Source organism: Acomys minous (assembly GCF_964271855.1).
Source record: "Acomys minous genome assembly, chromosome: 16".
NCBI classification, from domain to species: domain Eukaryota; kingdom Metazoa; phylum Chordata; class Mammalia; order Rodentia; family Muridae; genus Acomys; species Acomys minous.
In genome coordinates, this window is record NC_140498.1 from 12315743 (window position 1) to 12331062 (window position 15320).

Genomic DNA, 15320 nt, shown 5'->3' on the forward strand with positions numbered 1-15320 from the left:
CTGCGGTCGTCATTCCTGAGTGTGCCATGTGCTACAACGTCACTGTGCAAGTATAGGTGTCTGTGGGAGCACAGTATGGCCTCCTGTTTCCCCTTCCTCCCCCTGTCCTGCCCTTGTGAACGAATGTGCATTTTGTTTTCTGTCCTGTGAACTAGCTTCTCAGGCCTCATAGAGCCCTCACAGAAGAGATTTGCCTGGGTCGGGCTTGATACTGTTACTCTGAGCTGTGTGCCCAAGGGTTGTCTGTGGAGCCAGTGTCTGTCCCCTCTGCCAGGTGACAGCCCTTGAGACCATCTAATGCCTCCTGGTGCGTACAGTCTCACATCCTTTCAGCGGGAGCCATTCTTGCTGCTGTTAATAAACAGATCCTTAGACTAAAGAGATAGAAACCATGCTGCCCAGAGCCACAGAAATTCCTCTCAGATGTTTCAAAACACGAATCCACGGCGAGTCAGCAGCCAGCCTGGGGTGGCAGAGCTCTGTGCCTTAGATGACCCCACAGCTCATGGAGAACATCCCAGACCCCGTGTGTCTGTGGGGGCTTCAGTAACATCCTTGAGGAGAGGCCGGCTTCAGCTTTCTGTTCGGTGAAGCAAAGTCCCAGGTACTGAAGCTCTTGAGTCCTGTCAGGCAGGGTCTTTGCAGCATCAGGCAGCATCTGTCCTGAGGTTTCAGTCACTGGGAATACTTCAGTCAGTCTGGGTGCCTCCTGTAGCTTCAAAGTCCAAGTCCCTGGAACTTAAAAGTGTGGTAGCCAAATTCACCTGCTCTAGGTTCTGTTTCCTCTGTCCATGCTGCAGCTGAGGATCCCAGGACGCTGTGTGGAGGACCTCAGCAGCACAGGGCCACTGTGGCTGTGCAGTGTGACCATCACAGACGGTGTGCACAGCTAACAGGCCGAGAGGAGCACTGTGCCCCAGATAATAGAGCCAGACGGCCCAGGGCACAGGAACCCCAAATGCACACAGTGGGGTTCTTTGGGCCCTTGGGTGTATATGCTCTGCCCTCTCACCCACCTGGAAGAGCCCTCTTTGTACTGGGCTTAGGACTCACCCCAAGCCTGCCTACCATAAGCTCCTGAGGCTGAGGACGGATGAGCTGCCTTTTCTGCCAATTGTAGCGTCCAGCCCAGCTAGCTGTGTGCACTTGCTATAAGGAAGTGCTATAGCAGCGGGATCTCCCTGGAAGAGGAGCTCAGCAGTGAGCCCTGGGGGCTGGGGCTGGGGAGGCTGAGACCCAGCAGCACCATGTCAGCACCTGGCAAGTGCAGGTTTATAATCCTGTAAGTTTGGCTGTTGCAGCCAGTTTTGTTTAGCATGTTAGGAAAACCACTGTCCTAGTGATGGGTCCTAATGCTGCTAATTGGTAGACTTGGTTTACACACTCAAGTATGGGGTGTGAGTGTGTGTGTGTGTGTATATAGAAGGGCATTTAGCTGAGTTCATCCACCAAGCCTGTGGGCCTGACCTCACCCCGCCTGCTCTCCTCCTCAGAGAGTAGTCAGTTCTCAGCTATCCCTGCTCTCTCAGGAGGCTCCTTTAAGGCTGTTGGAAGAGATTCGGAGAGAAGGGAGCAGTGCTGTGCAAAAAGCACCTGTGTCCTTCCTGGGCCACAGGCATGTCCTAGTCACTGCTCCTTTGTCCTAGTCACTGCTCCTTTTGGTTCCTCCCCTCAGGCCCAGTGAGAGCTCCCCTAGGTGTGCCTCCTTTCCTCTCCTCTTCTGTCCTGCTGCAGCGACCCCCAGGCTGCTCTACCTTGTCTAGCTAAGAGAGGCGTGAAAGCCACAGGAGGGGCTGCTTGTCACACTCTGTGCTCTTCCTGGGTCCTCCCAGCCTCCCAAAGGCACTTGGCCGCTGCTCTATCTCCAGGTGCCCCAAATTGTAGGGAGGGGCAAAGCTCAGACTTCAGTTGCAGACCTTACCTGGGCTATGAAGTTCAGGGTTTGTGGCTGGAGTTGCTCCGTGCATAAAGAACAGATGACACCTGCAGCCTCCAGGAGCCACTCCATTGGGCCAGTTGCACCATTGCTGCTGGCTGTCCTACCATGGGCACAGGGCGTCCCCAGCATGCAGGTGTGTGTGATCTGGGAGAGGTGCAGAGCTGCCCCACTGAGCTGCCTGACCACAGGGTGGGTGGTTCTGACTCACGAAGACTGGGGCAGGCTTGTCCATGTAGCTCCACATGGCTCCAGGAACTGGCCATTTCCTGTGCTCTCTGGAACCACAGTGTTCTGTGGACAAGCTCCACTGTCCCTACATTTCCTGGTGCTGTGTGGCTCACCAGGGTTCACCTGTTCTTGGGTTTTGTCTGCCACATCTTTAAGAAATTGATCACTTGAGGATTAAAGGCCCTTCTCTCAAGAGATCCTTAGAGAATTAGCCTGGAGTGTTTACAGCATTGCAAACTCACCTTGATGTGGGCTATTCAGCTCAATAGGGGCCCAGGCACCAAGGCCCATTCATACCCGTATGGTCACTGGGACGTGCACCTCAGGCCAAAGCCTGTGGCCTTCTTCAATTGCTCCTTTGATGCTCTGAAAGTTTGTGTGTGGTTTGCGCCTTCTGAAAGCTTTCACCACTGACCTCAGCTTTCCGTTCCAGCTTCCAGACTGATGGGCTTCATGTCACCCCGAGAGCTGCCCACGGGAGGCCAGGAAGACGAGCAGCTGCAGCTGCAGAGGAGCTGTCCACTACTGTCTGAGAGGGAAGCCCAGGAGCTGACACAGGTAGAGGGTCCTTACTGCATCAGGAGGCCGGCTCAGCATCTCTGTCTTCTCCACCCGAGTCTCATCCCTTTCCTGCCTGAAGACAGGTCCCATTGGATTGCAGTGCCTTTCAGTAAATAGTGGTTCTCAACCTGTGGGTCACGACCCATTTGGGTCTTGTCTATCAGATAGTCTGCATATCAGATATTTACATTGTGACTTATAACAGTATCAGAATTACAGTTAGGAAGTAGCAGAGAGAATAATTTTATGGTTGGGATCATCATAACCTGAGGAACCACATTAAAGGTGGTACCTTTAGGAAGGTTAAGAACCACTGTGCTGAAAGGAGCCTCTTGGTCCTGGGGTTTGCTGTGCACATCCCAGCTCCCTAATTTCATAGCATACAGGCTCATAGTGTGTGCACCCTCTGCATATGCAATGCCTTGTTAGCCACCTCCACCCATTGAATATGCATGTGTATATGTGTGTGTGCACTCTGTGTGTGTGTGTGTGTGTGTATGTGTGTGTGTGTGTGCACTGCATGGGCTATGTCTGTTCTGCCCAGTAGGTGTATATTCTATGCAGTATGCATGTTGTCTGTGTCTATGAGATGTGTGTTATACAGCTCCTGTATGTTGTGGGACTGTACATGAACACATGTTCTGCTCTGCAAATACATATGTACAGTATACAGTTAAGGGTAAACTATTGTGTTCAGATCTCTCCTGTTCAACATTAGATTCTGAAAGAAGTTTTCTACTTTTCCTGAGAAAATTGAATTATTCCACACACATTTTCCACTCACTTCTCTATAGTATTGCAGGACAGTGCCCATGCCTTTTCTTCTAGTTGGTGAAGAAGCACCTCAGCAGAGTGTCATTTTCCTTGTGGATATTTCCGTCTGCTCTCTTGGAAGATAAGTGTACCTGTAGGATGTGATGGCTTGTCTCTGTCATCACCGCACTCTGGAAGCTGAGGCAAAACTGCCTGCCACAGGTTCAAAGCCAGCCTGGATTGGAGAGAGAGAGACTCTAAAAACAAAACAACAACAACAAAAGTAACCTCCAGATAAGAATAGTTAATAGTTCAGGAAATGAGGAGTGGGCAGTGGGGAGACAGCGTGACAGAGCTCTTGCTCTCCTTCTCACTAGAAACCAGCCTGGACTGGTTTCCAGAAACCACATGGTGATTACAGTCATCTGCAGCGCCTTCTTCTGGTCTCTGGGGTTACTGCATGCACACATGCACATGCACGCATATAGACAAAGAACTCATACACATAATATAAAGCTAAGTAATTCTTTTAAAAAGTAAAACAAGAAAATGTTGAGTCAGTTTCACGTTGCCCTAGAACTCCCATAATGCCTGTCTGTTCTAACCAGGACATGTATCCACATTCAGAAATGGGACCTCTCTGCCCCTCATCTGTGGGGTTCTATTTGTGGGGGACAGGCCCCAGGCAGAGCACTATCTGTTTGCACTGGGAGGTAGATATGAACGGCCAACCATCCTTTCTATGAGATACCTTAAACATAGACCCCTGTCCCTTTTTCTTCATGGTCCAACATTTTTGGTGAGCATGACCCAAGCACACTGCCAGCTGTGAGCAACGTCTTCTGCAGGTCATTGGTCACAGTGTTCCCAAGACAGTCCAGCTGTGGTCTTATTCCTGTACGATTTTGAGAAAGCCTAGTTTGTCAAGGCTTACATGCCTGAGTTTCCTCTTAGTACCTTCCGGAGCACTGGGACATGAGTGCATTGGCCTTGGGAGGCTGGGTCTTTGGGCTATCCATGCCCACCTTTATCACAGTGTCTGAGCCCCCCACTTGTACTTAGGTGAATTTCTATTGTTAGTTGCCAAGATGCTCATGTAGTCTGAGAGGCACCTCCTCTTTTTGAACCTCTGTTGTCTCTCAGCTAAAGGCCAGAGCATCGATGTCAGGCTGAACACAGTTCAAGCCAAGAACGTGGTAGGGCTCCACAGTGCCTGTCTGTGACAGTCCCTAGAAGTCCTGGAGTGGTCCATGATGGCCACACTGACAACCTCGTGTAGAGGTCTTAGCATTGGGACACTGAGGGCAGAGGTGCTGGAACAGAGTCTATGAAGCCAGCTGGGCCTGAGGGCAGATGGGGACTCAGCTCTGGTCAGGAGGTGCAGCCTAGATTACATGCAACGGTGGTTTGAAGGGAAAACACATGCTTCCTATTTAGAGAAGAGTCACTGGCTGTGCAGATGAAGCTCTAGCCCAAGTAGGAATGAGTTAAAGTCTGAGGAAAACAAAAATGCAAGAAACCCTCCTCCATCCCGCTGTGGTTTTGGTTGCAGACGCTATTAAAGCCATTATGTTGAGCTGTGTCCTGGTGATGTGAATTGCAGTTGGGGGTTCTAATGGGAAGTGGCCAGGATTCCACAGGGGTGGGAGTGAGCTGAGTGGGTGCTCGGTCTGTGGCCACCAGCTGCCGCGTCACTGCGGCTAGGGGAGCAAAGCCCAGGAGGCTGAAGGGAACCAGTCCCCTGGCAGATTGGCAAAGCTCTCAACTGACAACTGGGATGGTGTCTGCTCCCTCAGAACTGTGGCTGCACTTGGCTCCTGGGATCTTCAGAGCACACATTGTTGGTGGTAAAGGTTTGACAGGATAAAGCAGGAAGTGCAGATTGCTGTCCCAAAGCAAGGCATGCTGGGTCCATACAGGGTTTCTTCCTGTCTGTGTTCTGTGTCCTGACCTGAGGTGGGAGACTCTTCATCCCACATTGCCTTTTACTGGGGTGCTAGCGGTGGAAATCCAGGCGATCGGGTCTGGCGGACTGTGTGCAGGAAGGCACAGCTGCCCTAACACACACTGTGGTGGAGAATGGAGTCCGCTGTGTGTAAGATGTGATGTCCTGCTCTGAAGGCTGGTGCAGCGCCTCACACTGCGCAGCTGCAGCCTGCAGGCATGTTGGTCTTGCAGCTTCATGTTTGTATCTGTAGAGTCTCTCACAGGTGTCTTGTACCCAGCTCCACACATACCTGTACCTGCAAGATAGGTGACTGCAGCTTTCTGAAAATAATTTTGTGATTCTCCAGAAGTTTGTGTGCACCAGTGAAGTGGCGCAGTGTGTAATGTCACTTGCCACCAAGCCTGATGACCTGAGTTTGGTCCTCGCTACGACGACATGGTAGAAAGAGAGAACTAAGTCTCACGCTGTCCTAGGCCAGCAATGGTGGTTTGTGGTTTTAATTTCCAGAGATCAGGAGGCAGAGGCAGGAGAATCTCTACAAGACTAAGAACAACTTGACGTAAATATCAAGTCCCAGGCCAGCCAGGGCTACACAGAGAAACCCTCTCTTGAAGAAAAAAGACAACAAAAAAGCCAAATGAACAACAACAACAAAAATCACCCAACACAGGGCCTGAAGATTTAGCTCTGCTTTTCTTATACGTCTACCTTTTACATATTAAGTAGTTAGTGTATTTTGAGTACAGTTTGCATGTGAAATGAGGTGGCTTCCACATTACGAGTGAACTGACTATTTTCCCCCTTTGAGTCTTCTTGAAGCCCTGCCAAACATCCATTAGCCATGAAGGTCTCTGAAGGTCTCGGTTTCTCTCTTTTTTCTTGTTTATTCTTGTCTATTGGTCAGTGTTTTCATTACTGTAGCTCCATAGTAAGCTGTGAAATTGGTAAGTGTGACATACGGCAGTCATTCAGTTTTTAAGTTTCTGAGGCAGGTAGCCCAGGCTGCCAGCAAGCTCATCATGTAGCCAGTATGGGCTCCTGAGCATCGTGTTCTTAGGTGCTGGCATCACACGTGTACCCCACCATCCCCTGCTCCCAGTGTGTGGGACAACCGCTTTGCTTATTCAGGGTCCCTTCCATAAGGACCTAAAGATTGGGTGTTCCCTTTTGTTTACAAACCACAGCTTGCATTTTGACCGTGCCTACATTGGCTCTGTGTCCCTTTGGGAGGTTCTGTGGCCAGGACAGCGGGAAGCCTTCTGACCTGGCACCTAGGGAATCTGTCTGTGTGTTTCAGTCTCTAATTCATTCAGGCAAACTTTGCATTTTCCGTGTCACCTCTTTTGGTAGGCTGCTGTTTCCTTGTCTCGGATGTAATCATACACAGGATGATTTTCTCAGCTTCCTCTTCAGGTCCTTTGCTGCTGCTATAGAGAGCTACAGGGTTTTGTCATGTTGGTCCAGCAGCTGTGGTACATTTAGGGCTCAGACCTGACCACTTGATTAGCCCAGTCTCAGGTTTCTGCTGCCAGGTAACATCCTTGGCATGCAGGAGTCATTTCAGAATATGCTTTCCAAGATGGTTGCAGTTCTTTCCTTTCCTGCTCCAATATTTATGTTTATGAGTGTTTAGCCACTTGTACGTCTATGGAACCGTGTGCATGCCCTATTCCCTCAAGGACAGAAGAGGGCATCTGCTACCCTGAAGCTGGAGTTAGAGACAGTTGTGAGCCAACCTGTGTGTTCTGAGAATCCATCCTACATCTTCTGGAAGAGCAGTGAGTGCTCTTAACCACTGCACCATCTCTGCAGCCCCTTCATTCACTACTATGACCTCTGGGATATGGGTGCCCTGTTGGTAGGTGCTGTGTGCATCTCATAAACCGGGTTGCCCTCTTAAAGAAGATTCTCTCTTATTTCTGAGCATTTGATCATGAGGTCATGATGGACTGCAGCCTATGCCCTTGCTGTGTCAGGGGGCGATCGAGTCCCTGATCTCCTCATGTACACACCTAGACTCTGGGATCTGTCCCATGTGGATTCAGTTTGTTTCCTGTGTAGTGTTTTCATTCTTTTTGTCTCTAAGAATTTACTAATCCCCTTTCATTGGTTGTTTCAGAGCGTGCTGATAAATTTGTATACATCTGTGAATGTTGTGGATTTCCACATTTCTACTCTGACTCCACTGTGGTCAGAGAGAAACTGTTATTTCAGTCACTGTGCATTTAATGAGCTTCGTTCCCTGGCTTATGATGTATGCTGGGGAAAGTCACTGAGGCACGGGGCATTCACTTCACTCCTCCAACCCTGGGAATCCCAAAGTGAAGCGATTCCCCAAGTGCCTCTGTGGCCAGTAGCCACCACCACTAACATAGCTTCAGGGTGGTGCTGGTTACTGAAGAGCCAGGGCAAATATAGAATGTGAGGACCATTAGCCTCACATCAGAGGAAGGGTGGAGGGTGAGTGGATCACCCATGGCCAGTGGTTTAATCACTGCTCCACATCAATCAAGAACCCATAAAGCCCTAAGGACATTTTCAGGTAGCTTGCTGAGAGGTGAAGAGTTGGAGGCTCCCAGGGATGGGTGCCCACAGATGCCATGGAAGCCCCTGTACCCATCCCTGACCTCTTCTTGTGTCTCTGTGTCTGTGTCCTTGGGCATTATCCTCAGGAAGAACCAGTCACCACCACTTAGTGTTCCCTTAGTTCCTGGAAGTACTTGAGCAAACCATACAACCCACGGGGGAGGTGTAGGAACCTGACATAACTGCTGTCACCGGGAAGGTGGCACAGCTGGTCACCAGGAGGGGCCTTATGTCTGGCACTGAAGTGGACACACCTGGGGACTGAGCCCCCATCCTTGGGATCTGACAGTCTCAGGGCAGTAGACATCAGAGCTGAGGTGAATCAGAGGACTCCCTGCAGAGGAACTGATTGCTTGCTGGTGGGGAGAGGCCCCCAGACTCCTGGTGTGGCGAGGGTGTTGTTGGTACAGTGAGGCTGCGCTCTTCTTCCCGTGTTCTCAATCCAGGTATAATCCGCTGCAGCCTTGCACTTCCTTAAATGATCTCTACAGACAGTGTCTTCTACAGTGCGCCTTTAATTACCTTGTCATAGTGGGGAGCAAGTATGAAGTAGCTTTGGTCTTGGCTGTGAAGCTGGTGCGCTGGATCACGTCAGAGGAATAACAGGGTTAGCCTAGGGGCTGCCTGTGCTTCTGTCTGTCTGTGTGCAGCATAAAGGTGGCACATGCCTTACCATGTAAGTAATAGTGTCTAGTATTGCGTTTGTTACTGTCCCCCGTGACACAGCAGGTTGTACTTAAGGTTGCATAGGAACAGATGATGGCTTGAGCAGCAGCGTGTGACACTCACATGGCAGCTGAGACTGGGAGCCACACCTCAGCACATCTTCCCTCTGTCTCCTCTGTGTGTTGTGAAGATCCATCTGTCTTCAACATTTGCCTCACTTTGAGGTCACCTATGACTAAATTGTGCAGCAGTGGCCTGTGCCAGCCTTGGACCTGTGTAGTCAAGCACTAGTGTCAGCCTTCATTTAAGAACAGCCATCAGATGTAGTTCAAGGCCCATAGATACCTGAGGACCTGGCTCAGTTATCCTTAATTTGCCTCAGAAGTAACACAAGCAAGCCCATGCACACCACAGTGTGTGTGGACCATGAGACCAGAGTCTCACGCACATTCTCCCTGCCAGCCCCAGACCCCCGGGAGCCCCTAGAATGCAGCAACTGGGCCCTGAGACTAGGGTGGTCTGTGAGCTCTGTGTGTGATGGATTGCAGCCGAGCATGCTCCCGCGGCCCCCAGAGCATCGCTGTTGTGAAAGCCAACTTTCCCCTTTACCTTCTCCACAGCATGTTAATGGCTCAGCCTGAGGAACTGTTCAAAGTCGCAGACAGCTTGATTTATCCCAGCTCTGCTCTTAAGTGGTTGCTAATTTCTCACTGTAGGAAAATTCAGTTTCTGGGTGAGTCAGTGTAAGACGAGTTCAGAGCATACAGCCTTGCTCACACTAACTGTAGGTGATCGTATTCATGTGTCACACCCCAGATTCCAGGGTTGTATGACCGCGTGCCCCGCAGCAGCATCTTTTCTCAGATTCTATGAAGACAGCAGCCAGTGTGGTGCAACATGAGTGGGCACACAGAGTGTGTCCCAAGCTAGGTGTCCTGACAGCACAGCTCTCCATCACCATCCTGAGGCCAAGAGCCCTTGAGTGTGTGTGTGGAGACTCAGCTGCGTGGTCAGCGCATCTAAACTGCTGTAGTCAGTGCTGGTTCCATAATGCCCTGACATTAAGGACAGTGTAGAAATGGTGAGGAGGCGGGGGTCTCTATATTTGCTCTTCTGGTGTGCCTGGTGTGACATGGCTGCAGCCAGGACTGTGTTGGTGTCTCCAGTCCAGGCAGCTTTGTGCAGATAGACCACAGGTCACCTACCACCCAGCTGTGAGTTCTTGTCCAGAGCAGCCTTGGGGCCAAGGATTCCCAGGGAATGGCCCCTTGCAAAGTTGTGTTAGTGCTGTCCTGAGGACACAGATGTGTGGCCCCCTTGTCTGCCGCCCTCCCTGAACTTCCCTGCTCCCAGCCACTTCCTGCTGAGCCACCTAAACTGTTCCCTCCTCCTACCTCAGGCACTGCGAGGAGCTGCTGTGACTCAGGGACAGGGTGGCACTTGCTGCCATGTTGTGGTGCATCCATCCTTTCCCTAGGAGGAGAGCCCTCGGTTTCCCAGACCTCCCGGGACACATGGCCGCATGTGTTCATGTGTCGTGGCCATCCTACATGGGCTGAGCATTTCTGGTTAGGGAATCCCCACAGGTGAAGCTGCCTGGCTACTCTGTTGCTTGTTGCCTATGAGGGACTTGTGGGAACATCCACTGGAGCCAGGTCTCTGACTCACAGCCAGAGAGGGCTCATCTAGGGGCCCTGTGTATGTCAGAGGCTGGCAGCATTATGTGCTGATGACTAGACAGCTTGTCATTCCGGGCCACAGAGGGAACAACTGTTTTTAAGGTCTGGCCAGACTTCACGAGCTCCATTCTTTCCATCCCGTTGTATAAAATGTGTGCGGTGCTGTTTAATTACTTCAATCCTTCTCTTAAAGAAAAAGGGCTACCAATATTCTCGAGGTATTAGTGCTTGGAGGGTTAGCGCTGTGATTTCTTTGTCTGCAGGCCTGGTAGCTGTTGGATGTCTTTTCAGTGTGGGCCATATTAATTAATTCCAAGTGCATTTTGGCAGACAGGCCAACGGGTTTTAGCAGGCTCTTTGGAATGAGCTCTGTTTTTAAGACTTAAAAGGTAGTGAGACTTTTTCCAAATCAAAGGTTGAATAGCAACTGGCTTTCGTTTTGAGTATGTCTATAAGAAAATGCTGACCCTTGGATAGGCAAGCAGCTCCTTGGGCCACGGGTCATTATGTGTGAATATTCTTTGACTACTTGGTGAAGGTCACAGATTACACAGTCTTGCTTTCTTGTTTGTGTGTTTGTTTGTTGTTTGAGCAGGTCTCATGTAGTTTAGGCTGGCCTGCCCAAAATGACCTTAAGTCTCTGATCTTCTGACTCCCATCTCCCATTGCTGAGAGTACAGGCAGACAGCACCATACCTGGTTTATGTAGTTCTGGCGTCTCAGCTCCAGTGAGCTACCTCCTAAGCCCCCAAAAAGTCTTTTGCTACGCATTCACTGTGTACAAGGAAGAGGCAGTTGATTTGTCTTTTCAAGAAGATGGCAATGGAAAATGTAAGTTTCACAGAGTCTGCCATGGAGGTGGTCTTTGTGGACAGAAGGTCTGTGGCCCCTTGATTCTGTTTCCATGGCTAATATTCTTGTTTGTCCTGGCTGAGGTGTTTATTAAGGCTAAAGTTCGCACTGACATATTAGCACTTCTGAATTGTGTACTTAACCAACCATGACTTTTGTTCATGTAGTTTTTGAAGTGTATTTTCGATATATTCACATTTCACTCCTCAGTATTGGTTGCTTAAAAACTCTTTGTTTCTTCCTGACCTGCAGCTTTATGGCCACTCCAGGCAGTGAGAGCTGGTGTGGGTCCTGAAGCCCAGCATCCAGAATGTGATGGTGCCTCCTCCAGGCCCGGAGGACATGTTTTCAGGGACATGCGATTTCTCACAGTGCCCTGGTGCTGTGACTGAATCATCCCCCTGTGGTTGTTAGTGTCAGCCTAGTGGTTGTGTCTCTAGTCAGCTGGGTCAGTTTGGATCCAATGAGGCCCAGAGCTTGTGGCCAGCACTCAGCTTTCTGGACCTTATTTAAAAAAGAGTTTGAGGTTAAAAAGTAACCAATACCTAAACTTAAGTTCCGTGTGTTGCATGAAGTGTGTGTGTGTAGGCGGGGGGGGGGGGGGGGGGGGGGAATTGTCCTATAACTCAAGGTTTTGTTTAGGATAACCAGGGAATGAAAAAGTAAACAACAGGAAACAAAACTGGAAGTGTCCTTTAATCATGTATTTTTAGTTTTTATGCAAGCATGTGGATGTAGTAATAAAATCCAGCTCACATGAGGGAAATGTGAATATATCAAAAACACACTTCAAAAGGTACAGCAACAAAAGCCATGATTGGTTATGTACACAATCCAGAAGTCCTAATATGTCAATGTGAATACATCTCTTTTATGAATTCCTCAGTACCATACTGGTTTTGAATTGTTTAGGGTTTAGAAATATTTCTCAGACATGAGGGAGCCTCAGGCTAGCTCCAAGTGTAAACATGAAATTCCCCTTTTACATGTGCACCTTTGACACATACCTGAAGATGATCTCAGACAGTAGTTACAGCGTACCTGCATTGTGGAGATGATTGTTTTCATTTTTGTTGTTTTGAGATAGGGTTTTGTCTAATCCAAGCTGGACTCAAACTCTTTATGTTGCTTAGCCTGGCCTTGAACTGCTGGTCTTCTGGCCTCTACCTTGTAAGTGCTGGGGTTCAGGTGCGCCCCTGAACGCCTGATTAGTGTGCCTGCAGTTTGATATGGCCTGTCCTGTGGGCTCAGATGGGCTGTTCTGCTCTATTGTCACATCAGTTCAGAAAGTCTGAGGTTTGAGATTTGGGGGTAAAGATGCCACCTTCCTTAATGTGATGCATAATGGTTTCTGTCATCGACAGCTCTCGTGTTCTTTTTTAATTCTCTTCTTTCCTATAAGCATGGGTCTTCTTAAACATGAACAAGACAAACAGTTGTATCTACTAAGTGGGCAAGTGGCCAAGCGGCTACATGACCTGGCCCCCAGCTTTCAAAGAGATCACAGTAAAAGGCGAGTGTATTTCAGACAGTCACCCTTAGAGATGAGGGTGCTGGCTGAGAATTGCAGTGTCAGTGCAGCACAGTATACTTGGCCTGACTATGGGAGGCTAGGGGGCCTTGTCAGATGTGACAGGCAAGTGGGTGGCACAGGCCGATAACCTTCCTACCACACCAGGCAGGTGAGAGAAGATACTGAACTGAGAGAGGGGTAGGACTGGGTATCATGGGGCTTAGTTCCTTGTTTGACTCTGCTGTCTGCTGTCCACTATGTGAGGTCAGAAGTATAGGACATGGGAAAGACCTACTGTGTGATGTCATCACTCATCTCCAGGGCCCACTACACACAGTATGTTTTCCAGAGCTCCAGCCAGATTCGGGGGAACAGGTCTAGAAGTGGAGGCAGTGTGCTGTCTTGTGATGTCAGTGTTCATGGGGAGACTCAGGCTATGTCTGAAGAGGAACCCCTGAGCCCCGCTGGTGGCCCTGGCACAGGCCTTCAGTTTGCAGTTTATCATGTGATGGTTCATGTGACTCTGGCTGTTGGGAAAGAATTTAGTCCCTACAGTCCTGGCTTCTCGTGCTCGTGTTGTCTCTTGTCAGTCAGCGCAGAGCTCTTGGCCAGGTGTCCACGCTGGTGGAATTGCCAGCCTGTGAGCACGGGTACCTCTGTGAATTAGAGCTGAGCACTTAATGTGTGGCCGGGGGCACCAGCTGGGCCACTTGAGGTGTGTGGTAGTTCTGCCCAGGCCCTCACAGGACACTTCTGTGTGTGTCTGTGTGTAGGGGTCAGGGATCATCTTGGGATGGAATGCAGTCACCAGACAGGCTTTGGGGGCCTCCGAAGTCTCCACTCAGCCCATCCCTGCCATAAGCAGCCGTGGGAAGGCAGTGGTCATGGCCAACACATCCTCATGACTGAGATCCCGCAACTCCTCTTCCTTGGCCCCACTGGGATGTGAGGCTCTCCCTGAAAGAAGGTGTCCTCGCAAGTGGTTCCTGGTTTCTTTTAGTTTGCTTTCCTTCTTGCTGTCTGCTGGAAAATATAAAAATATTAGCTGCTTAAACCAGCTTCATGAAAATATAGTTAGATCCACCACAGTGTGAAGAGCTCAGAACTTCACTAAAATAAAACTTCCTTAAATACAGCATGCGTCACACATCTGAGTAAAAGAGAAGCTAAAAGAGATGGGGCTCCCCAACCTGTCTGACTGCAGTGACCTGTTGCTCTCTCCCCTGGCCCTGCACACACATACCTGTCACCCAGCCCTCAGTACTCTGCACCACCTACCTTAAGCAAGTATGGCCAGCCAGGTCCACATGGGTTTCACGTTGCACCTTCCAGGGGATGGTCATGCACACTTACTGCTGGAGGCAGCTTCATCCTGGAACCACAGCATCAACCCTAGTAGTGAGGCCAAGGCCAGGCAGCAGCAGTAGGTGTGTCCTCCTCACTCAGAAAACCATCTCCCTTAGGCTACTCAGCCTTGTGATACTGTGATAAGGATGCACACAGCGCGTGCTTGTCATTTGTGCTTCTCCCAGATCCTGAGCAAACTGAAGGGACTGGCCCTGGACACCGAGGCAGAGCTCGAACGTCAGGATGAGGCTCTGGATGGCATCACGGGAGCTGTGGACCGGGCAACCCTGACTGTGGACAAGCAGAACCGGCGTATGAGAAAGCTGATGTAGTGGGGCAAGCTGTGGAGCAACCACCCCGGCCTGGCTCTCCTGATTCTGCTGTTGCTACCTTTGTGTCCTGTGTACGGGAACCTGGGCCGCCATCTGTGGTGCTGCGATGCCCTATTGGGAACTACACCTTCCTAGGATGGGCCAGAGGAGCCACGACATGCATGAGCATGATGTGTTTTCCAGGTAGCCTTAGCATGTGGGCCAAGTCCTGTTCAGGCAAGGGTGGCCACGTCGTCACCACCCTCCTGTCCACATAGACACCCGAGCTGCTGCTGCCACTGCAGGGCCAGAGCTCCAGTTACCTTACACAAGTCACATTATATGGTCATCCTTTCACCATTTTTGCCAAACAGTAAATAAAATGTCAGTCATTCTGAGGAAGATGTGAGTACTCGGTCTAGCTCTACCATTCACTTGCCACAGCCTCTTGTTTCCCTTCAGGAGCTGCTGTGGCCTCTGCTGTCCTATCCTTGTCATCAGTTAGAGTTCTAAGAGGAGCAGGACCAGGAGCCCCTATGTGTGTATAATACAGGAATGTTTATTAGGTCGCTTACATCACAGGGCCTGGGTCCACCAACATCCACTGCACACTGGAGAGACAGAGAACACTGCAGCTGCCCAGTCCAAGAATCTGAACCCTCAGCAGCCCCAGTGCTGAAGGCCTCGAAGCTCCTGGAATCGCTGCTTCTGGTGTCAGTGGAGGATGTTGGCAGCCATGGCTCTCACTCAAAGAGAGGGGGCTTACCCTCTTAGCACACACAGCCTTCCTCCACCTCCCATTCAGCCTGCCCCAACAGGACAGCCCTTAGTCACTGTCCCTCTGGAAGCACCCCGTAGACACACAGCATGTCTCACCACTCTTCATCATCTCTTCATGTAGTAGATTGATAGCCAAGACCAGTCATTCCTAGCGGCC

The 15320-nt window shown here is 50.2% G+C and overlaps 1 protein-coding gene across 2 annotated transcripts in view; it reads left to right on the forward strand.

Annotated features, from left to right (window-relative positions):
* The window catches only part of LOC311586719 (synaptosomal-associated protein 47-like), a 34860-nt gene extending 20083 nt beyond the window's left edge, over positions 1-14777 (forward strand). Inside the window, exons 4-5 of one of the 2 annotated variants that reach the window (XM_084762849.1) lie at positions 2601-2725; positions 14258-14777. In XM_084762849.1, the coding sequence (XP_084618975.1) occupies positions 2601-2725; positions 14258-14404 (272 nt within the window). In that variant the 3' untranslated portion in view covers positions 14405-14777. The remainder of the gene's footprint in view (positions 1-2600; positions 2726-14257) is intronic. The other variant, XM_084762850.1, reaches the window with a different exon arrangement.
* Positions 14778-15320: the final 543 nt, after the last annotated feature.